At 40.1% G+C, this 23982-nt stretch overlaps 6 protein-coding genes across 6 annotated transcripts; all 6 read right to left on the reverse strand.

The window, feature by feature from the left end:
• Positions 1-25: 25 nt before the first annotated feature.
• LOC145700308 (protein O-mannosyl-transferase TMTC4-like) lies at positions 26-5845 on the reverse strand. Its single transcript, XM_081777559.1, has 9 exons — positions 5576-5845; positions 5013-5120; positions 4749-4921; positions 3534-4107; positions 3074-3281; positions 2582-2953; positions 2375-2459; positions 2123-2329; positions 26-762 (listed from the first exon to the last, which is right to left on the reverse strand). The coding sequence occupies exons 1-9, from the start codon at positions 5803-5805 to the stop codon at positions 128-130; spliced, it is 2592 nt and encodes an 863-aa protein (XP_081633685.1). The 5' UTR covers positions 5806-5845; the 3' UTR covers positions 26-127.
• A 12-nt stretch (positions 5846-5857) lies between these two features.
• Positions 5858-8275, reverse strand: LOC145700312 (uncharacterized). Its single transcript, XM_081777566.1, has 7 exons — positions 8075-8275; positions 7625-7717; positions 7484-7579; positions 7364-7432; positions 7065-7254; positions 6913-7013; positions 5858-6233 (listed from the first exon to the last, which is right to left on the reverse strand). Exons 1-7 carry the CDS (start codon positions 8265-8267, stop codon positions 6109-6111), a joined length of 867 nt encoding a protein of 288 aa, XP_081633692.1. The 5' UTR covers positions 8268-8275; the 3' UTR covers positions 5858-6108.
• Positions 8276-11487: 3212 nt separating this feature from the next.
• Positions 11488-13153, reverse strand: LOC145696858 (putative arginine--tRNA ligase, mitochondrial). Its single transcript, XM_081773960.1, has 3 exons — positions 12763-13153; positions 12482-12640; positions 11488-12412 (listed from the first exon to the last, which is right to left on the reverse strand). Exons 1-3 carry the CDS (start codon positions 13047-13049, stop codon positions 12127-12129), a joined length of 732 nt encoding a protein of 243 aa, XP_081630086.1. The 5' UTR covers positions 13050-13153; the 3' UTR covers positions 11488-12126.
• A 1557-nt stretch (positions 13154-14710) lies between these two features.
• Positions 14711-16993, reverse strand: LOC145697338 (signal recognition particle receptor subunit beta-like). The gene is made up of 6 exons (XM_081774527.1): positions 16905-16993; positions 16467-16634; positions 16009-16278; positions 15703-15777; positions 15481-15571; positions 14711-15137 (listed from the first exon to the last, which is right to left on the reverse strand). Exons 1-6 carry the CDS (start codon positions 16920-16922, stop codon positions 15070-15072), a joined length of 690 nt encoding a protein of 229 aa, XP_081630653.1. The 5' UTR covers positions 16923-16993; the 3' UTR covers positions 14711-15069.
• Positions 16994-17280: 287 nt separating this feature from the next.
• On the reverse strand, positions 17281-21250 carry LOC145697339 (uncharacterized). The gene is made up of 6 exons (XM_081774528.1): positions 19216-21250; positions 18590-18814; positions 18266-18515; positions 17904-18003; positions 17741-17827; positions 17281-17700 (listed from the first exon to the last, which is right to left on the reverse strand). The coding sequence occupies exons 1-6, from the start codon at positions 19524-19526 to the stop codon at positions 17399-17401; spliced, it is 1275 nt and encodes a 424-aa protein (XP_081630654.1). The 5' UTR covers positions 19527-21250; the 3' UTR covers positions 17281-17398.
• On the reverse strand, positions 21078-23783 carry LOC145696118 (uncharacterized). Its single transcript, XM_081773108.1, has 4 exons — positions 23467-23783; positions 22793-22860; positions 21378-22146; positions 21078-21099 (listed from the first exon to the last, which is right to left on the reverse strand). The coding sequence occupies exons 1-4, from the start codon at positions 23781-23783 to the stop codon at positions 21078-21080; spliced, it is 1176 nt and encodes a 391-aa protein (XP_081629234.1).
• Positions 23784-23982: the final 199 nt, after the last annotated feature.

Here is a 23982-nt window from a genome sequence, read left to right on the forward strand (position 1 = left end):
TGCTCTATTTAGAGTATTCTCTATAACTGCTTATTGATAAGGTATTATTCAAGGCATTTGGTTACAGAAAATAGAAGCAAATAAAAAAAACTTTGGCAGTTACAGTAGATAACAGAAATTTCGAAGATTAAGATGTTCTTGATTCGGCTTCTTTGACGCGATTGAGCAAAATTGTTGCGACTTCATGATCCGGCTTCAGTTTCAAAATCGTTTTCAAAACATGAGTTCCCTCTTCCAAGTTTCCACCTCTCAAATGCACTTGCGCCAGAAGAACTCGATAGCCAACATCTCCCGGTTTCAATTTGATCGCTTCTTTTAACAATTCAAGGGTCTTCTCCTTCGCTTTTTCCAAGAAAGCTTCTTCATTTTTCGTCGGATTCGAAACATTTTGGTTGTTTCTAACGATTTCGTGGTACATTGCTCCCAGCTGGAATTTAACCTCCGCAGCGTGTTCTTTTTCGTGATTGTTTTCGAGGAGCTTTCTGTTGCAATTCTCGAGTATACTCGCTGCCTTCATGAATTGATGCTTCTTCGGGCCGTATATCTTCGCCAGGGTTATATGCAAATTGGGCAGTTGACAGTCCCGATCTCGCTTGCTAACAGAATCCTGAAGAATTTCCACGGCGCGGTCAGTTTCTCCCGCAGCTACCAACACGATCGACTGCTCAAGGACGATCATGTGATTCTCTGGATCGAGTTTTCGAGCCTCTTCGTATTCTTTCTTCGCTTCGGCCGTTTCTCCACGCTGATATTTTAGACTTCCTAAATTGAGAGAATTATCCAGGTTCAGGGTCTCGAAAATTTGGACGTGCGGTGGATGTGCAAGCGCGCCCTCTCGCCTTGCACTTCCGCGCGGTGGTCGTGGACTCGCTTCCACGCCCGAGGCTGGAAGTGCAAACGCGCTAGGGGGAAAGTGAGTAGCCCGCCCCACAGAAAACCTTGAAACGAACCAAAAAAAGTTCGTTCTCAACCCGGAAGCCCTTTTTTGTCGATTTCGGGGTATTATCGCCTACCTACCGGAACAACCTGAAATTGAATAAACATAGATTGAACTCACTTAACTAGTCCTTTCCTTTCATAATGGAATTAATTTTGAGTTAAAATAATTGACTGCCAGAAAAATTTTACTTGACTTTTAAAAACTTCGGCAAAAACCTCCTTCTAATGGGCTAAAGCTAACTTTTAAAAATAAATAAGCACAAAAAAGGGTCAATTTGCAACGTCAATAATATTTGCGATTTTATGATTACAGGACTGTGAGGTTATAAATCATCTGGCCAAAATGAAATGATTAGAATTTTTATTTGCGAAATTGGTCGAAAAAAGGTTTTTCCTGAGAGTACCTGACCTGGTGAAAAACCCTGACCTGAGTTCCTGAGTAAAAATCGAGAAAAATTTTCCGAACCCTGTACTCAGGTTGCCGAGCCCGGGCACATTCGAAAAGGCGCGTCACTCCGGGTGTGCACTTCCAGCCCCAAGCGCGCACTTCCAATCGCGGGCGTGGCACGACCAGCGCCGGGAGTGGCTCCACGACCAGCTCGCGGTTTTTTTAAACACGCACTTCCAGCGCGCAGAAGTGGAGCGCTCGAGAGCGCGTTTCCACACCCACCGCACTTCCAATTTTTCGAGACCCTGTCCAGGTTAAAAATTATCAGCCTTCTATGAATTGAAAGTATTTGATCTAAATTCAGCCAAATATGACAATTTTATGATAATCCGATAAAATTTTATCACAGCTTTACCTCCCATATCGGAACTGATTTTCTAGCTCTGCTAGCCTTTTATCTTCAGCCTTTTAGCAAGAAATGATAATTTATCGGCCAGATTATGATTAACAAGACACCGACGACTAGTTAAAATGATACGTAGAGAATTTTCAAGTGATAGTAGATAGTTAAGAAAGCTGAGGATGAGAATAACGCTAGATTTATCAGCTTGAATATCAAAAAAAGTGTTCAAAATATGGTAATATGATAGAGGTGTAAAATCGACAATGGAGGCTGAGATCTGACGAAAATCAAAGTAACAATCAAGGTATAAGTCTGAGGATGAGAAGTTACTCTGGAGGAAGTTCCATTAAGATTTCATAATCAATTTGATTAGAATTCCTTTGATTACGTACCAAGGCGCATAAACGCTTCGGAGGTAGGCTTTATCCTCAGTGATTTTTCGTACAACTCTTCGGCGTCTCTCACCATCTGGGCTGAGCCAGATCCATTACCAAGCGTTTGCTTCACCCAGGCGAGATTGACCAGGGGATTCGGATTAAAGGGTTCCAGCGCGATCGCTTGTTCGTAGACTTTGATTGCTTCTTCGTAGCGTTTTTGTTCTGGAAAAGTTTTTGTTATTTGATTTTGAAGTGAACTAAAAGAACCTGTGAGCAAAGCGCCGTAGTGGTTGTATGGCTCGGCGATGGGAGAATCTGCGTTTTTAAATAAAAGGAGAATGTGTTGATAAAGCTTTAGGCAGATTTCATGAAAGGCTCTAATTTTTAGCTTTCCAGATATCTACATGAGAACCCCGTAATCGTCAAAATGACGAGTGGCAGAGTCTTCCGAAAAGTGTTTTTTTAAATCCGCCCCTGTTCCGCGTCCCTGTCAAATCCCCTCCGTTTCATAATCATCGCCAGTTTGAGTGTCGCAGTGTAGTAAGGTGTGTCATAATTCTGCACCGTGAGAAGCACCTTGACGGCTTCTTGAAGTCGCTCACTTTGAGCGTAGAGCGAGGCTAAGTTCGAATACGCGCTTGGATGGTGCGGATTCGCTTCGATGCTCTTTTGGTACATCTTCTCCGCCATCTTTGAACCTTCTTCTGTTCCGTCGTCGTAGAGGACCCCGATGTTGTCGTAGGCTTTGGAATAAGTGGGGTGAAGGCGGATCGCTTCTTCATAGAAAATTATCGCTTCGTCGATCTTCTGCTCGTTCCGGAGACAATTGCCGTAATTGTAGAACATCTAACGGAAGGATGATCATTGATCAGTCAATCAGTTACGAAACAGATCTGGCTCGGACCTGTTTCATGGCTGAGAGAACGAATACTTCTATCGAAAGAATCATCCTTTATCAACTGTTTCCTTTGCGTTATGGCGATGAACGGTAAGGCCAGATTCGAATAGATTTTCCTTCTTTTTCCATGCGTTGATGCGAAATTCCGTTTTTATCGTAAACAAAATTATCGTTAGGGCTAGACTAGAACGGATGATTGTTGATTTGAGGATTGATTTCTCAAATTTCTTGTGGAATTTTGTGAAGCCATCGGCAAAGAGAATCGCGAAACCGATGCTTTAGCAGGATCTCATCAAACATTGCCAAGAAGAAAATTCTGGAAATGGAATGAAAGCTGATTATCAGCGTCAAAGACATTTTTGAATAAAGGAGAATGAAAATTCTAAAACATCCCATTCAAAACAATATTTTGTGATGAATAAGACCAACTAATCTTGTTAAATTAATAATATCTTGATCATGAACATACAAGCTTTTCAATGATGAGAATCCAGTTTCTTCTCTTCTATTTTCGGATGAGAACCTGACCTGGGAGTGTACATGACTCGCTCTGCGACAGCAAATCCGACCGAAACCAACACATTCGAGGCTGGAATAAACGGGACGAAGAGCAGCAAAGTTGGAAGAAGAATTCGTCGATTATTGAAAAATCCAAAGATGCTGCGGAAACAATGAAAGCCAATAAAGAGGACGGAGGAGAAGAGACAAAGGATCGCAAGAATTCGACAGTCAGAAAAGTCCTGGACAAGTGGGATCGATCCATAAGCCCAATCGTAAGCCAAGTTCTTCGGGGAGAGCAAAAGCCAGTAGTGCTGAAACCAGTAAAAGGCAAAACTCGACCATTTGACAAATTTGTCCTTTGCAAAAGCAGCTGGATTATCAGGCGGAGTAAACACCGGATAAGTTCCGTTCAACACCCACAATCGCAGCGAGACAAAAATGAGCAGGTAGCTGAACCAGAAGAGCAACTTGTAAACGAAAAAGAGGATGAAATCGGGATCGAGAATCACTTCTCCGCGCCGTTTTCTGTTGAAAATGATGATGATTTCTAAAGCGACGAGAATCGCCAGGCAAAAGACGCCGCCTTCTTTGCACAGCATCGCTGAAGATTGATTTGTTATCTTTAATCAAAATGTTACATCATGTAAAACGTGAAGGTTCTTTCCCCCACAGATTTATCATTTTTTGAGACGAATAATTACCAATTAAAATGTCTAAAGACAAATAATTAAATCTTTTCTAGCAGAGTAACTTTTCAAGATAACTCTTGTTTCTTATCTTGAGGAAAGAAAATAATTGTCTTCATATGATTTTTTTACATTTTTAGTTGTAACAAAATCCACTAGTCATTCCTCACAAAAATGAACTCAAATTAAAATATTTAAATAATATAATTATTTATCAATCAAATACGATGATCATGAAACTAAAACACCAAGTTTTCTTTCTATGCATAGATTACTCGAATCAAACACAATTTAATCCATCAATATTGAATTTTCCAATCAAGAAGAAAATACTATCTACCGGCAAATAGAATGCCGCAGATAAACCGCTCAATGATAATAATTGAATATTATGATAAGTCGGCTTTGTTACGATATTAACGCGCAAACATCTAATAAACCGTTACGGTTCTTTGAATCAATGTCAATCAAAGTACTGTATCTACGTCAAACCAAATCAGATCCAGCCAGGCATACCCGTCAAGTTTCAAACTAACTCATCAATCAAATTTCTTACCTAAAAGCGCATAACATCCAGAAGCAGCCGTGTTATCCCGATTGACGATTGCACTGAGCATAAAATGCGCCGAAAGAACTTCTGCTCGGCCGACGTTGTTGGCGAAAGATTCAGAATTCAGCGGATGAATTCCAAAAATGATCGCGGCTAGTTGAGCGGATTCTCGAGAGTATCTTATTTTAGCGTTGGCGATTAGACTTGAAACAAGCTATTTTTAATTTGAGAGGAAGCGCAATATCAAGTTTGTAGTTTCGTCAACGGTGCCCAAAGCGAAGGAGAATCAGGTGAAGGCGGTAAACCAATCCAGAATGGAGGAGAATATTCGTCAAATGGAAGAAGAAAGCGTGATTGCCAGTCAGAATCCGATTGATCCTAGGGCACAGTTAGCAACTTAGCAACTTCGATTTCCGCAAGCGGATGATTCGGTCGCTTCGGAAGATGAATTTTAGATTTTAATTTATCGGAAAAGAGGATGGTTTTGAATGACTGATTCGAAGTGTTTGATGGGCTTTCCTTTACGTCAATTCAATCATTTCAGAATAAAATTGCCACTCGATTTAGTTAAGAAGTTGTATAAGCAGATGCATAATACCGGCAATAAATGATTTAGCACTCTGTTTTTGCGTAAATAACATTGAACATGCATTTGTTCTACGCATTTCTCGATAGCTTGAAAAAAATTGCAAATTTATTTTATATAACAACTTTAAACAAGATGATGGACAAGAAAAAATGATGATTGATTCGACAAACTTGTCGATGAGCTGTCAAATCTCGTCGTAAAATGACGTAAAACCGACGAAAAGTTACTATTATTTCCGAGTCACCTGTACGTCAACACAGTAAGCGGGCGATACGACTTGTGCGAAGTGACTTCGGACATAGCCTTTCCCCAGAAATCGTTTTTGAAAAGGGCAAGTAATCCAGTTCTGCCTTGTACGTCAGGATTGCGAACGATTGCTGGTATGTCATCGTGAACAAAGTCATTTTGGAAAGCGGGGCTGACGATGATGAAGACAATCAATGCCGATGCAAGAGGGGTCGAAAAACTCGGCATATTTGCGGAAAAAGGGCGACTTCACATCTGAAATTAAGATTTATTGTTTGAGTCAGTGTCAAATGAGTGGCCTTTCTTGCGGAAGGAAAAATGAGTTCTCCCCAGAAAAAATCATTTTCAAAAAGTCATGGGAAGCACCTATCGCTTCAAATGAAGTTTTACTCATGAAGAATCACTGAATGAGGCATAAACAAAGGTCAGCATGTCAGGTTCCGACCTTATACCTAGAAGATAGACGCAGTTTGTGAACTTGGGCAGTGAAATAAAGAACAAAAACAAGTGCTCACATGTCTTATCTTATCTTCAAAAGCAGAATTCTTTGGCAGGAGCAGAAAGCGGCAGAGTCTCCATGGTAAAAGCAGCGGATTTGTAAGCTTCGATTTCTTTTGCCGAAAGATCTTCCATCTTTTTGTAGACCACTTTGTCCGCTGAGAAAGAGGAATTGGAAAAATTTTCGAATCTTGGAACCAAGTTCCCAGGTGACAACGACGGCCTGCCCCAAAGTCGGTCGCGAATCTTGGAACCTCATTATTTCACTGATTGTGCTGATTCTAGATGCACAATCTCTTTTTATGTTATTATTTGTAGTGAATTTCGCACAAAATTGGCTAATTATGACCATGATTAAATGAAGAACCCTGTTACTTCTACCTTGGAAAATCCGCCCCTCGCGTTAAACTGTTCTGTGTTTTTGCCGAGTGCCCCTTATTAGTGTTTAACTCTAATTTCGAATTGAACAATTCTCCAAATGAATTTAACTTTAGAACAATATTAACCTTACAAACCTAACAGTCAATGAGCTGGAGTGCGCTCCGCGCCTGTCTTACAGTAAATCTCAGGTTTGACAGTGTCAAAACGGGAAAAAAGTCATATTTTTGCAAAGAAAAGGTTCCAAGATTCGCTTTACTGGCCGTCGTTGTCAACTGGGAACTTGGTTCCCAGATTCGAAAATTTTTCCAATCTTGGAACTTTTGTTCCCAGATTAGAAAAAAAAATCTAATCTTGGAACCGGGTTCCCAGATTGGTAAAGTTTTCTAATCTGGGAACCTGGTTCCCAGGTGACAGCATACCACCGTAAAAAGGATTCTCCTTGATTTTGATTCTTACGTTGAGATTTCGACAGTTTACTTTCATCGACTGCAATTTTTGACCCAAATACGCTATTCTGACTTGACACATTACTCTGAGCTGCTGTTCCAGAACCGGCCCTGAATAATTGACTTAATTCTCTCTCATTCTTTATTAAATTTGAATTGAACCCGAATGGATTGGCAGTTCCAGCTGAAGAGGCAGAATTTGCCGTAGTCGCCGCCGGCTGGGAGACACCGCCGCCCCCAAAGGGGTTTGACGTTGACGACTGGAAAGGGTTCACGTTTGACTGGGCAGGGGTTGAAGATGCTGCGGAGGAGGAGAAGGAGGAGCCACCGAAAGGATTTGAATTGGAAGATCCTGGTTTTGGCTTTTCAATTTTTATGACCTAACTCTCTGAGAAGAGCCCATTCTCTGCCGTTTATTGAAATTTGAATGATCATTGATCAAGGGAATTTGAAAAGCCTGGCAAAAGGATTTGACGCATTTGAAGTTGCATTTGAGCTTTGATTCGATGAGCCGTAAATTGAACCTTGATCTGAAGATAAAACGATAATAGCTCACTAATTAAAAACTTTTTTTAGCGTACTTGAATTTGAAGAAGTACCAAAGACGGCCCCTTTTTGATGAAGAAAAGAAAGATCCACCAGAGCGGATGGATTGTCGCTTTCGTTTCTGCAGTACTCTCAATTGCTCCTTTATGAAACATCAAAAAGAATGGCAGACATACCTTGATAAATGGCACTTTTATTCGCACTGTTGCGGAGATAATTGCGGTTTTCAATAACTCGCTCGTTCAGCTTCTTCATGCTTTCCATGTGGACTTTGATGGTCTTATTGCAGTTTATATAATGGAAGTCTTTGGACCTTCATTTTTTTCATAAAAATAATTACTTGTTTTACACTCCACTTATTTCTCAGGCGTTCTTTATCTTATATTGTCAATTATACTTGTATTTAACATCTTTATGTTTGATTGGAACTTCTTCGATTTTGCTGAGTAAATTAGTCCGAACTAAAGCATTTTGGAAAACAGTATTACTGAAAATAGTGTCCAGAGGTCTTTCAAATAAGACAAAGATGAGCATATTGGATATCAGATTTAAAAGATCAAAAATATGGCCAATTGCGTATTTTTGTATTTCAATGAGATTCGATGAGTCGTTCGAAAAAGACCTTCCTTGGACATTATCCTTATTCAAGTAGAAATTCATCCTGAGCTCTTCTGGCGAAATATCAAAAGTCTTTGAAAATCCTCCTTTCATATCGGCGGTGACTGAGTACGTAGAAAAAGGCCACACTTTGCCCTTTTCGTTGGCTGCCAGATCGACGAGAAGTGTTGAAAATATTGTTGTTTCGTCGTGCTTTGGCATTTTCAGCGAAATCTAGGATAATTCCTGGCATGAGTCAATTGTCAACCTTGAAATATGTAGGCAGGAGAATCTTTTTGTTGTCTCATGTCTGAGAGAAACTTCTTTCTAGGGCATTTTACGGAAAAAATGGAGACAACAAAGAATGAATAAATTTTGATTTTTATTATAAGAGATGTGTTGCAAAGTAAAATCTGAATTGTCAGTTCGCGTTTTTATGAAAAGAAAAATTTCTTTAGTAGAAAAGCAGGGAGGAAAAGGAGAGACATTGATAAGAAAGAACATTGACTGTACATTTAACTCATAAAGTTACAGAAAAGAGAATCGGATCAAGCATTCAAAGTCTGTCGGTGATAATTTTGAGCATCATTCTATGGATGCCTTCGCACTCTTCAAGCGGGTTTTCGTAGCTGCCTTGGAGGAATTCGGATTTGATAATTTCGTAGCACTCTTCAAGGGTGATTTCGTCCGGCGTGAATCTGGAAAATCGTTGGGGCTGTGAGTTCATTCGTCTGGAAGGTCTGTAGCTCGGTTCGGCGCTTCTTCCGGTTCGGAACCAGCTTTCATCGGGCTGGCTGTTCGGCAAGTCAGATGTTCGAATGACCATAGCGGAAGTTAAAGAAAACAGGATCACTCGAAGAAACATCATCTTTTTTCTTGTTTTTGAGTTCTTTTTTTGATCTCGGAAGAGGAGTTAAAGTTTGATATGGGATTGGGAAGAAGAGTTAACTTTTATAGTCGATAGAATCGAAGGGCGACAGAGCCAGAGCGCCACCGAACATGCTACGACAACCTGTCATGATATTACATATTTTACGAGCGTGAAAGAAGTACTTGTCTTACTCAGTGCTGTACTCACTGATTTACCCCTATTCCGGGCGATTCCGGACCGAACCCATCAGGTAATTAAGTGGACTGGTAACCCCCGCGGAACCGTTGAAATTGCCACGTATCATTTTCAACATCAATTTTGCGACTTAAGATCTAGCGGCTAGATTCTAGCCAAATGCTCTGAGGGTACGAAATCGGGGACGCTTGATTCGTGTACCAAAATTTTTTGGTATTCGAATACCAAATTTTTTTTAACCAGATCATATTTTTCCTTCAAAAACTAGTAAACCACTCCCAAAGTTTGGTATTCGAATACCAATTGGTACACGAACCGAGCGTCTCCCTACGAAATAAGACCCAACTTTCAAGAGTCGAAGTGATCACTAGGCGCTGGGCTTTATTATCATCTGTCACATTTAGTACGCATTCGAAATATATTGTTATTATAATATTCAATCTAATACAATTATTCTCTAAAAATCTAGTACCATTGGGTAATACCCAATGGGTATATTGAGAACACTGTTGCAATGATAGTTAATGGACTGTAACTGGAAAAGAATGATTTTCGATTTAAGGAGGTAGTCCTCGCTTTTTGCGATTTCGGCGGTTTTTGAACAGCGCTCACACAAATTTGGGCTTATAAAAGAGGATAAAAACTTCTGTTTTAGAAAGGTTTATCCTAGGTCTAGAGTTGCCACTCCACAAAAGAAAAGTATATTATTCACTTAAGGAGCTAGAGATCAATTTATTCAGATATCTCTGCCGAAATCGTCATTTTGACCTATTTTTGAACACGCGTAGAACCATCAAAATACAATTGCAAATTCGCGCCTTATATATTTTTAGAAAGTTTATACGATGGTCTAAAGTTGCCATATAATAAAATTAAGAAATTCAAAAAAAATATTATGTAATACGATCGATCAAACCTTGAGTCTCAAAAACTTGAAAATATGAGTTTTTGAAAGAAGGTTTATCTTATTTTACCTTTACACCAGAGGTATTATTTATCATTTTTTAAGTCTAGAGACCATAAAAAACCAAAATAACTCTACAACGTTCGATGAAAAAGTCAAAAAACTTCGAGTTTATAAAATTTTTCATCAAAATCTCACTTTTCAAGTGCGATTTTGGGGGCTTTTCTCTGACATTTGAAAAAACTGACCTACACAAAAGTTGTAGCTTTTTCAACGAGCTTTCAGAATCTGGAAAGAAAATTTGAAAATTCCGATTTTCTCAAAAGCGAGGACTACCCCCTTAATAAAATCGACCAAAGAAGTGAGATAAAACGATATAATCGTCAGAATAGTATTATCAAAGGAGAATATTGAAGGACGATATCTATAAAATATTTTATCTGAATAATGTAGCTGACGTGAAAATGTAGTCATACAGTAAAAGCCTAGTCAAGTGCTTGTAGTCATACATTATCCAGCAAACCTGCGGAATAATTAATTAATTTTATGAGAATGAAGAAAATTCGGGGACAGACAATTTCATGTGTTAATATTAAATCGTACATAATAAATATTTTGACTCTTGATGGGGGTGTAGGGCGGCGACGGTACAAAATTCGGCGAAAACTTTTGTACCGCCGGTACTGGCATAGTTTAGGTAGAGTTATGTCCAAAAACGACCATTGTAATGGGTAAAAATCGGTTTTTACTGTCAAAAAAAATATGATTTTTTGTACCGGCGGTACAAAATTTGTACCTGACCAGACACCTAACACTTATCCCTAGCCGAGAAAAAGTTTTGGTATCATACCAATTCTAGCTTTGCTAATAAAAAAAATATAAGAATAGGTGCTGTGCCGATTCAAATTGCAACCTTTCCTCATGCTGGGGTGGGAAACGGGACCGGGGCAACGGGACAATTGCCCTGTCCCGTGCAAATTCGCAGAAAACTCGAGTGAAAAATAAACGGGGCAAACGGGGCAAAACGGGAGGGGACGGAGCACCGAGTCCGAAAAATTAAGCGGGACGGGACGGGGCACCGATACTCCTTGACCCGTTTCGCACCCCAGTCCTCATGGTTTTACCAAAAAGACGACATTTTTCTAGCAGTAGCATAGACTCTTGACAATACAGTTTATTTCGTTACAAAAACAAACTCGTGGAAAAACATGATTCACGAAATGTCAACTTAGACTTTTCTGAAAGCTGATCTTTAGGATTGACATCTACAATTTTGCAGAGATTATTTGTCCTTCCCTTTCATTAAAAATTTTACTCATAGTTCTGATTCGCCCAGAGAAGACATCTCCTACACAGGTCATATATAAAAAATTTTCCGGAAAGATTATAATAGCCATTAGAAAGGCTAAAGAACACACAAAAATTCATCAAGCTACGTCATCAAGAAAGAAGAGCACCCTCTCTAGCCCCGCTAATGAACCACCTTCTGACTCTTCTACCGCCCTCTACAATCTCTCACGCTCGATTTTTGTATATAAAAACCTCCCGGATGAATTATTTATCAACTCTTCCACTACAATCAAATCGAAAAATCAAAATAAAATGAACTTTAAAATCTTCACCGTTCTTTTCCTCGCCATCAAGGCTTTCCCTGGCTACATGAGCCGACCGTGCCGAGGCTGCAAGACAGAAGTAATCAGCCAACGAGAATGCGGAAAACTCTCCCGACAAATGTTTCTCGAAGCCTTTCAACAAAGCCCGGAATCCGTGTTCCTTGTCGAAACCCCCTACAAAGAATGCGCCAACTTCCACCGATTCATTCTCAAAAAAATCGTCGAGGAAAACTGGAACACTCACTACCGACATCTTCTCCGATGAAAAGACTTCTTCTGTCAAAATTCAAAAAAAAAAATTCAAAATTCAGAATGCTGCCTTTTCTTCTTAAAAAACATGTCACCACTTGAATTTCTGTTTATAAACATTCTTCCTGTCTGTTCTTTTCTACTAAAATAAATGGAAAAAATATTAAATAAGTCTTTTTGATTGAAATCAAGGAAGAAAATTGCAATAACGAGGAAAAAATATTTTTTTTATTAAAACATCTTTTAAATTTAAAATTGATCAGTCGGTTTATAGCCGAGAATATTCAACAAGTCCTCAAAAATTTGCAAAATACATTCAAAAAGTATTATTCTTTCGTAGAGTTCTTTTGAATTCTGATCGAGTTCTATCCATTTTTCATCTTTGGACATCACTTTATGTGCGAGTTGGCCCAGTCGCAATCCGAATTGCAGGAGAATAAAGCCATCAAGTTCGCTTATTGACTTTTCCCGGGCGTTCGAGTAGCTTGCTGAAAATTCTAGCAGCTCTCGCCAATGTGGTTCCAAAGCGAACGCGCTTCAACTTTGGGTCAACACTTTTCCTTTAATTTTTAACAAGAAAAGAGGGTTGAAGAAAGACCCTTGCCTGAAATCTGCGTCATCAGTAATCACCATCTGTCGCGTTCTCGCGTTATTTTTTGACAGTAGATTTTTAATTTTTGAATAGGTTCGTTGGAGGTACATTCCATTATCGTTTTTAAGGTGGAGCTGCCAGTTAAACTTCAGATCTTTTTGACGTTTTGAGCTTAAAAATGCGTTTTTGAGAAATTTTCCTTCAATAACACCAGGAGAGAATCTCCCTTTACTGTCATTCTTGACTATTCTTGCTACAGTGGTTACAGTGTACTGTAGAAAAAAAAAGAGTACCTGAATACACTCGCTGCTACGAACCAAGCTGCATGTTTCTTTTTTGTCAGATCATCGAGCTGCTCAAAATTGTGCTTCAAATACGTTGACTTTTGCTTCTCCATCGTTTCTGCTTGTAATTCCAGTGCTTCTTGAACAACGGACTCGAGCGATAAACCCGTTCCAGCACGAGTTGACATTCCTTCTAGCTTCCCAAACCCGACAAAATCTATCTTTTCCGCCACATCGGGGTAGCCAAAATAATCCAGCGTCGAGCAGAGTTTATGAAAATGTTCTTTTTGCGACATATCTGTTATGTAACATAAAACATCCGCGGAGTACAATTCTGATCGTTTAATGGCGGTCAGCACATCACGTGATAGATAGATAGTTCGACCAGCAGAGAGAAGCTTCACTTTTCATTGGAATGAAAATATTGAGTAGAAATTATGCTGCGCTTTTTCCTCTACGCTTTATCTTTTCTTTTCCCATTCCTTCATGATGTGTCTGCTTCATATTCTTTTTCCTCGATTTCTTATTGCCAGCCATTGCCCAAGACGGGTTCCACTTCTTCAGACGAAGTATCACATCTTTGTTCATTTCCGAAGAAGAGCAGCTGTGGCCAACTTTCCTCAGTAGCCGGTAAATATCTTCAGGAGAAGCCACATCTTTTCAAGGCTCCGATAATAATTCCTTCAAGGAAAAAGTCTAGACAGGTCTTATAAAATAACTTGAGACTAGCCTGACTCTCGTTCCCAGTGATCGAAATTCACATCAAAGAGGTTGTACTGCTTCCTCTTCGGGGATAGAAATTACAGGATGGATTGATGTTTAGGTTAAAGATCAGGGTTACGGTAAGACATTCCCTGTTAGGATAAGATTAATAAATATGGCTTTCTATCTTCGAAAATATCATCAAAACAAATGAAAAAGACAAAATCCTATGACCAGATTGATCATCAATCAAGGTCCTATGATGTTTTGAACTCATGCAAATCGATTAGTAGCGAATTGAATATTCCGCCGATAATATTAACAGTTTACAATTTCATGCCCGTTCCTGTAATTTTCTTCACTCATCTTGACGACTCAATCCCTGGCTCATATGATGTACTGACGCAAAGTTCAAGATTCAACTTTTTGGAATGAAGTCTCCTAGTCAGCGAATTAAAAATAGAGTTCCATATGACCCAGTGCCTTGTGAGTGGAATTTCATCGCCTCATGCTCTTGAGATGATAGTCGGCCCGCGGCGCGTTTAATTTCCGCCGCGATCTCGGATTCCCGCTCAATTTGGGAAACTTTGACGTAAAGTGAAACCAAATCCGCAATTGCTAATTGCTCGACCGGACGGCTTTCTATGTTCAGGATCGATTATGAGCTTGTTTGACGTATTACAGTGTGAGATTACAGTATTTCCATTCTTGATCGGTTTCGTTTTTAGCTCAGGTCAGAAAGTTTGAACATAAAAAAACTATAGTTTGCTTTGAAGACTTTGACTAGGTTCGAAAACCTGTATACAAAACCTGAGACAGGGCCTGAAAGATCTTTAATGAAAAACCGATTTTTATTGGAATTTTTATTAAAGATCTTTCTGACCCTGATTCAGGTCTGAAGTCAATATTTTCAACAATTCAATTCAAAACTATTTACGTATTGTCAATACGGTATTGATAAACAGTATTAGCAGAGAGTAAATTGAGTAAATTCTGAATTTAAGATAATGAGCAAGCAGATGGTTTATTTTAAGCTTGAATTTAATACAAATAATTGTCATGGGAAACGATTACTGGCAAGCAATATCATTGACGTTGAAAATATACAATTTGTATCAAAAATAGAAAAATTGAAATGATAATGAGGGTAATTCAGAGTTCCAAATCTACCTGTTTCAATCTCAACAACAATTTTGAAATAACGTCCGTTCAAAAATCGCTTTGAATCAAAGCCTTCGATCCCTTTTCCTAAATTCTCCACTGCAAAAAAGCAGTTTGGCAAATTGCTCTCCCCAGTCTCCCAAATAATTGACCCTAACAACATCGTGCCCTTTCGCTTCCAAAAGATTGCAGACACATTGTCCCGTAATGGTGCTCCTCAAATGTCCCAAATGGAAGGGCTTGGCAATATTGGGCGAAGAAAAGTCGACAATGACGCGTTTTCCCGTTGAAATACGACTTTTCCATCCAGCTTTCAGAATTTCCGAAATCACTTGTCGCATTCTTACAGGATCAGGATTTAGTAACGAGGCTGTGTTTATTGCACAGTGAAGAAACAAGTATATTAGCTAGTAAAATAGACAGCAAGACCTTATGAGGACTATTTTTCGAATTCTAAGCGCAAGATTGAATCCAACTTCGGACGGCGTCTAGATTTCCTTCTTTTCCAGAGCATTCGTGTACTAAAACAAGGATGAACACTCGAAAAAAACTGCCCTTGTTCAAAAGGAATTGTTAAACTTTATACCACCAATTTTAACGTCATTATTGGGTATAAACAATGTCTATTTTTTGCCTCAAAGAACGCCCGTATAATAAAACTGACGTTGCGTGTTTACTCCTAGTTATACTTTTAAGTATGAGCTAATCTCGGCAACCTGCGTCAGAGTCCTGAAAATCGCATAGCTGCTTTCTTGAGACAAGGCCACTTTCAGAGCCCTGACTTAGGGCCACTAACTTAGGTGCCGGATTCAAAACAATCGTTGTTTAACAACGGTAAATACAGTCTTTTATGAACTGACAAACCTTCAACTTTCATGGGCAAATCAGCAAACTTGAAACTGTCGGAGTTTTTCTTTCCCAAGTAAACCGAGACGCGCTCATCATCGTTCGTGTCCTACGCCAAAAAGTCAATTCATGCTCCGATTTCAATGTTTTAATTATAGAAAAACTCGATCACCCGGATCACCCCTTGTGATTTCAGTGATCACAAGATGTCGATCTATGTTCCAACGAACTTTGACTTACCCTAAGGGCCGCTCCTTGTGTTTTTCGAACGAGGGTAAGTTCATTCTCCAGTAGCTCTTGAATCTTTACTCCGGACTTAAGAGGGTATATATTCCTAATCCTTTGGGATTCTTCTTGAAAGAAAAGTGCGTTTCACACTCAATTAAAATTTCCGTTTCAATTAATCCGGATAATGATTCTTTGGCCAATTATATCATATAAAATACATTTGGCTATTCAAAGAAGAAGCAATATTCTTTAAAAAGTTCTACTCAGTTCGTTATATTTCTATCTCTATCTTTCTCAGCCTTCAAAAATAACCCTTTCCTTGGCAATAGGACAGTCCTGCTGATTGGCAGCAATCAAGATCTTTGGCTTCAACGAGTTGATCTTTTCGTCTGTCAACAAGCTGAAAAGCAGCTCCGCGACGTCGCGAATTTCTTTTTGCACTTTTTCGGAGTTGATGACCAAGATGATCCCGCGAACGGAGCTCTTGAACTTTTGAATGGCGTTGTATCGCAGTCGGTCGGCGCCGGGAATGTCGATTAGTTGGATGGTCTTGGAGTCCTCGAGTTTGTATGCGGCGATGTTTGCTCCCTAAAAATTGCAGATAAGTTTGAACTTCGGAATTCTTAGTAAATCGAGTATGTCGTCGTATGAGCGTTCTGATCCACCCTTTGCGTCAAAAGATTTAAGAAAATGTCAAAAAGATCAAGACGATGACATGTTTTACGCCTAGATTCTAGGCACAACTTGTAAGCCAGAGTGTCAAAATAGAGGCTTACGATCGACGTGGCTGTCAGAAAATCCTTCTCCGAATTCAGCAGTTTCGATATCAGCGTCGTTTTTCCAGCTTGCTGAAGCCCAACGAAAACGATGTCGCTTCCCTTCGAGCTGCGAGTGAAGAAATAGGCGCAGATTCCAGCGATCAGCAAAAGCAACCCAACCAGGGCCTGAAAATCAATTATTCATTTTATCATTTTTTGACAATTTTCAACGTTCATATGTAAATTTGGCAATCGCAAAAACAGTCATAAAAGGGTATTGTCGCAAATAAGATGAATTTGATGGAAATTTATATTCGATTTTCTTCGATTTCACATAATTAGCCGAAAATTATCATGAATTCTGCGCCAATTAATAAAGCGAAAGGCGTCCACAATTCGCGGAAAATGTAAATTTTTCTCATTTTTCACCGTAAAAGCTGAATAAAATTAACTTACAAAAATTTCCACCGACATTTCTATCTTCGGAGAACTACAGCAGCCCGAGCCACTTCCGTACGAATCCAACTTTTCTTAAATTTATATCTTTAAAGCTTCAATTACGTTTGAACTTCAAACTTCGAAGAAAATAATTGTCGGGAAAAGAATCTATAATCAACAATCTGGCAGTTAAATTAAACGTAATTAAAAAAGGGCTCATTCAGCAGTATGTATGGAGTCGCCAGAGTTTGCGCAAAAATAAAAGCGTTTTTCGGTTTTTGATGTCCATCTGTCGTTTCTTTTTTGTTGAGTTCAGAATAATTTTCACAGTTTACTGAACGGAAGTAATTTGAGGAAATTGCCCTGCCAGCAAATCAAGGAAAATCAAATTAATCGTTTAAAAGTAAAGTATTTCGAACTCGATTTCCTTTGAACCATATGGATTGAGCTTTGTGCTTTGAATGAGTGCCTTTACTTCGTCTCTCTTTTTAGTCAAGCCCTTTCGGTGATAATTAGCGCAAAAACTCGAGCAAATCGATGGACCAGACGCAGTCGTACCACTCAATCATTCCATCCCACCTTTCCGAGTGGTTCACAAGCTGGAGGGCTTTGGAATGCTCGTCCGCGTAGAAAAACGCAATCGCCGCGCTTGTGAAGTGCGAAATTCGCTCCAAGCATTCGCCGATCAATTTGAGGAGGATTTTGGAGCAGCGTTTTTGAAGAAATTCGGAGAATTTGATCGGGCAGTAAGTAGTGTATTTTGGCTTGGACTCGGAAATGGGGTGGACGCCCGTCATTCTGTGGCAAGAGCGCGCTAGAATTTTGCTTGGATGAATTTCAACTTGCTTTTTTACCGAGGAAATCGAGTAACAAGGCCAGTGCTTCTTTGGGCTTTCCAGTTTGGAGCAAAACCTCGGCTTTGATGACGAAAAACTTTCCCTCTAAAAATAGATTTTGAACTTCCCCCTTTTTTAAACCCATGATGCTATCATAGGATTGATTAGTTGGATAGTCTACCTCTCGTGGGGTCTAATTTATCGTATTCCATTCCAGTCTCGAGGAGAAGGTCCACTGAATCTTCGATGGCCATGACATTTGCTACAGGATTTGGGATGTGCTAGAAGGAGATGATTAGGAAATTTGAAATTCTACAACTTTTATTTTCCACGTGATGATTTTTTTATCAAAATCGATGTCACTCTATCGTCTCGTTTTCATTTCTATTCTCATAAATTATGACGATGTCTACCTATCTGAGATAGGCTATCTCATAAAAATGATCATCTTAGATAAACCGATTGTGTGCACACATGTGTAACGTTTGAAAAAAATGTGTGACGCAATAAAAAGACCACGCTATTTTTAGGTTTAAAATTAACCTTTGGAAGATCTCTAGGAAGCTTTTCCACTGGAGCCAGAACTGCGTAGCCAATGGAGGAGCCCGAATGAAGCCGTTTCAGATGAAGAATGAACGTGAGCATGATTTCAATTAATTCCCGGTTGTAAAGATACTTCGAGAGGGTAACGATGTTGCTTGGTTTGACAGCGCGGCGGTAGTCTGTCGTGTCATTCTTACCGTCGAGGAGAGAGCTGCAGAGCTCGAGCCAGACGATTCTTGCTTCATTTGTTCTTTGAAAAAGTTCGATAAATTTATTCCGAGACATTTATTTCGCCTTTTTCAATAAAAATGTCTGGACTTTTTCCTATAAATGCCGCCGCGATGGTCTCTTTCCGCTCTGCCAGATCGATTCGTCATGTTCCACAGTTTCTGTGCAAAAGCCAAAAGTGGATCTTTGTACTTGTCGAATCGGCAGGAGCTCGTTTCGTCGAGGAGAATTGCGATGCCGAGTTGAAGCCAGTCCTCGCCTGGTTCGATCATTTTTTCACGGTTTGAGCCTGATTGAAGCTGGATGATATCGCTGATGGTTCTGAAAGATGATCGATAGATTTCATCGTCACGATTTGACTCGATGCAGCCGGTAGATATCAAAGAAACCGGTGATAAACATGTTGTTATCATCAGTTTAGTGTTTGCTTTACCATGAAGTTCCACATGGTGAAAATGAGATAACAAGACATTTATTTCAAGCTGAAAATGGCGGCTTGGATGATGCCTATTCCGATATAACACAAGAACCAAGTACATAGAACATGGTTCATCGAATATCATACTATTCTTGTATGACGCTTTCGTTTATCAGCTGAACTTTCCAGCTTTAGTGATAGGAATTGGGGGAAAGCAGATGAACCATTTACAATTGTAATATCAAGTTGATATTATCAACAAATTTCAAGATAGCACACTTTCGTCACTGATCTCAAATCTTACCTTTGTATCTTCTTGATCATTCCGCTTTCTATCTCCCTCGCTGGTTTTCGCTCGAAACAGTACTTAATCATCAAAATCCGGGTCTGTTCAATTTTCAACGACTGCTCGGTAAAATACGGCTCCTTGTTTTCTTTCAAAAATCGCTGCAGATATTCGACCAAATTCAGCGCTGCCTCGAATTGATTCAGTGCGACCAGCTGTTCTTCTTTGTAAAAGAACGCCTCTGCGAGAAGACGATGGTGAGGCTGAACGATGGAAACGATCTCGCACAGCGTTGCGCTTCTGATTTGCAAGTTGATTTGGCCACGCATGTTGAGTTTTTTTGATCTTGTCGACGATGTTGTGCAGTTCTCGGGGAGAAACGACTTCGTTGAATTGCTCGCGGATTTTACTCTTGCTTCTGTCGTCGTTTTTGCCTCCAAGGTCCATGTCCACGTCTGGCTCGGCAGGAGTCAATTCCATTTCCACTCGTGAGTTCAGACGGCGGAAGTCTCTTTCGGAGAGGAATTCGCGGGCGACTGGGTGCGAAAGAAGATCAGAAAGGGATGAGGCTTTTCGATGGCCGAGCATGAGAAGACGAACGAGCTCCTTAATACGATCTTTGTGAACCTTGTTGAGCCATTCTTTGCCAAGTACGTAGCTTTGAATGATTTCGAAGGTCTTGTTGATGTAATTTGGATTTGTCCTCGATTCAGCGAGAATCTCACCGTCCGGCAGGCTCCCCATGGAAAGGACGTTACTGGGGTCGGGAACCCACCATGTTGAGGTGGGTTATGGTGGGTTTTTTTAAGGGATTTTTGGTGGGTTTTCAGCCTGACCCTCACCCACCTCGAATTTTGCGATTTGGTGGGTTTTTGGTGGGAATTTTGATGATTTTGGTTGGTTTTTGGTGGGTTTTTTTTATGATTTCGGTGCATATTCGACGGATTCATATTCGACCGGTGATGGAATGGTGCTCCCTTCTCAATGGAAAAGTTTCGAGAACCAGCACTTTGATTATCAAAATAGGTAATTGTTCTAGATTTGTTTTTTCTTATATTTAACTTTCATAAACGATTTTATTTGAGAGATAAGAAGACTAAAACGCAAATTTTCAGATTGTTGATGCTTCCGAGAAAACGGACGAAGCATAGCCCGCCTTCAGAGCTTGAAGCGGCTCTTTATGGTCGCCAAGATGGTGATTGGAGATCTGTTACATCAAGATCGATAGAGAAAGCCCGCGTCGATTTTACAGAAGCTTGCCTTTTTGATGAGTTATACCACAATGACGTTAAGACTGGATATGCAAGGTGCAAAAATGCGGATTGCCGATCTCGCTGTAACCGACCGGTAAAATATACTTTGAAAATTGAAATTTAATTCCAGATGGAAAAGACAGCGTAAAAGGATGGACCGAAAGAGCTAAAGGATGGGCTATTCTGATGAGCAAAAAACTGGAATGTGCAGAAAAGACTCCGAAAAATCTTGAAAAATCTTCTCAAGATTTGAGTGATTTTAAAAAAGCTCTTGCCTTGCGGGACAGTCAAGAGAGCACGAATTCCACTGTCGTTTCATCTGATATCATGGAAGAAATGCGACGATTTCCTCCCTCGCTTCCCGAATACGAAAAATGTAAGCCTAGTTGAAATGAAAAACTTTATTCGATTTTTAGTCGAAAAGGTGATGAAGCAAGACAAGGTTCCGGAAAATCAATGGAGGTATCATTTTTGGGTGATGAACAATTTGAAGTTTCCCATGCTCGCGAAACTTGGACGATTGGTGAGGTTGTTTCTTTGAGCGTTAAAGAATAATATCTAGCTTTTTCGTGGATCGGTTTGTTCAAGCAGCTGCCAAGAGCGTGTCTTTGCCCGTTGCTCAAAATTTTATTCTTCGGACAGGGAGTCACTGAAAACAAAAACGGTTGAAACATTTCTTCAATTTGGTTATGGCGAAGAGATGGAAAAAGTCCTCAAGAGTTTAAAAAAATAAAGAATTTCATCATTATTTTTCTATTAATAAAACTATATTTATGTAAAAATATTCATTTTTTCTTTACCTTGGATAGGACAAAAAAAATCCCACCAAATACCCACCAAATCCCCAAAAAACCCACCAAAAACCCACCAGAGACCCCTTAAAACCCCTCAAAAACCAACCAAATGAAAAACCCACCAAAAACCAACCAAAATGGGAAACCCCTCCCCTCCTCGAAATATTGTGGTGGGTTCCCGACCCCAGGGACGTTAGACAACATATTTGCCACCTTCGCCGATCGAAGATGGACAGCTTTTCCTCTGCCCGTAGAGGATTTTATCTTCTCCAGGACACTCTGTCTCGCCATTTCATTCATCTCCGGTATTCCCTCCGCCATGATTTCCGCCAGTTCCTGCGCGGATTTAGAACTGTAAGGATCAGTATCTTGCCCGGATCGTTTTGCCAAGACAGAATTGCATGCTTTGGAGAATCCGTCGAGTTTTCTTGCGTCGAAGGAAATGAAGATCTTTTCATCGATCGTTTTAAGCGTCTCCTCGATTTTCGAAAAGTAGGTTTTTGCTTCGTTAAATTTCAATTGCAGCATCGAAATCTCGGCTAGTTCGTAAGAGATCTGCGCCTGAAGCTCGCCAAGTGGAATTTTCAACCCTTTAGCTTGCTCTTCTCCTTCCCAGAGGTCGCCAATCAGCTGTTCTTCGGAAGGCAAATGAATCGCGCACCGGATTTCGCTCTGCATTTTCTTCAGCTTGTCAATGTTCGCTTGGAGCGTTTCTTTCTTTCCCATTTTGTCGTAAATTTCGTTCTGCGCGCTCCAGTCTGGCGGAAGCGACCCGGCAAATCGTTGATATCCGCTAGAACCTGTCGGGACCACCGGCCCTGGTGGTTTACGAACGAAGTGACGCTTCAAGCCAACCTGCACTTCCCATCGCAATTTGAAAAGATTTGCGAATAAGTGATGGTCTGGATGGGCTTTGAAGTCATGCAAATTAAAAACGAATTATCGCTCAGATTCTCCTATCTCCCTAAACTGCTCAACTCTACGGTAGAAGTGACCCATACATTTAGTTCGATTGGAATTGACGCAAAACCAGCAGTTGCTCTTTTCACTTCCCCTCCTGAGTTTGATCGATCAAAAACTAAGCGTCAAAAGAATCTTCCGACTCAAAAGATTGCGCGAATAGAAAATCATCATAAAAACACTGTTTTTTAGGTTTACTCCCACTTTTTCAGACGCCCTTTATTCGCCTCAGGGCACGAGCTACCCCCTTATGATCAATAGTAAAAATGATCCTCGTCATCTAGGGATTCTAAAACAATATTATATAAGGATGTTCCTTAGCCAGAGTCGTGGAAAATTTTTACAGTTTTACACATAAAATAGGCCATTTTGGGCATAACCTCTTTTCGAACGAGTCATTCGAGTTCATGTGACCTCACCAAGGTCACGAGACCCAGACGAGGACACGCAGCAGAGTCTGGGCTTTCAGAAAATATATAGAAGTATGGGGGTTACAACTAAGGATTTTGAATGCGGTTGGGACAAAGTGGGAGTAAACCTAAAAAAAAACAGTGTTAAAGCCTTTTGGAAGCTTCGGAAGCCCTGTTCCTGAAAGAAGAGCGTTCGCATCTTCCTCAATTCCTTTCGAATATAAATTTGCATAAGTTCTTTTCAGAGTTCGAACAAATAGATTTCGGGCAGTCCCTTTATTCTTAAAAGTCTTAATTATCGAGATTAAATTAGCCGGTTTTTATCCGAATTTTCAAATTGATCTAATTTACTATCGAGAAGCACCTGAGTCCAGAATCCTCAAAAGCCGGCAAATCATGATGGTAATTTCTTTCTGACTTTGAGACTAACTAAAAGCTCAAAATTTATCAGATCAACGCTCGACAACCGGCAAAAAAAGCCGGTCGATAAGTGCTTTATGATAGCCGGTTATACACCCCTGTATTATCTCAAGCTGAACTAATCCTGACTCTCTTATTCATAAAAACTATCGTAATGATTATAATTTCATTCAGGCTCTTTCAAGAGCTTTTGATCAGTCTTTCGTAAAAAAATTGAGTGATTAAATCAATCAAGCTTATGTGTTCTTCAACTTTATCAACCAAGAAAAATTCCGGTTGATGATGATCTGTATGAATTCACGGGCAATTGAGCGGCTTATGATAATCATGTTTTTCCTCGTCACGAGAATTCGATGGACTTTGTCAATGAGACGCTTCTCAAGATGGTGTTTTTGATCGTCAATCAAATTTCGAACCCTGTCCCTGAAGAAGTGCGCTTGATCCTTCAGCGGTACATTTTTATGAAGCCAGTCAAAGCTCCACTTCTGTCTCGCCCAGATTCTCAAGATCAAGAAAACGGCTCTTCTTCTGATCATTTCCAAATCTTCTTGGTCTTCCTTTTCTAATTCTTGCTCGGGTCGTGCAAGCTGCTCGCAAAGGCGGAGAAAGAGGGATTTTGGAGTCACTGTCTTCAGTTTCTCGTCTAACGTGACATCTGCGACGGACAAAGAAAGCCATGTCGAGGCCAGGAGCGCGCTCGAACGCGATGTTGTCAGCGCGACGGGCTGATGAGCCGACCCGCTCGACATTTGTCTATAATTGAAATAGTCATACTCTTTGAATAAAGCAAAGCCTGCGCAAGTTAACCTATTCAAATCGATATTAAATCCCGAATAGCTACTCGGCTTTTCATCGAAGGACCTGACACAGGCTTTCTACTCAGGATGCCGAGGCCAGCCGACTACGACACGGAAAACCTGGGCCTATTTTGAGGTACTCTACTGTTCT

The sequence above is a fragment of the Oikopleura dioica genome, chromosome 2 (genome assembly GCF_907165135.1).
Source record: "Oikopleura dioica chromosome 2, OKI2018_I68_1.0, whole genome shotgun sequence".
Classification (NCBI taxonomy): Eukaryota; Metazoa; Chordata; class Appendicularia; order Copelata; family Oikopleuridae; genus Oikopleura; species Oikopleura dioica.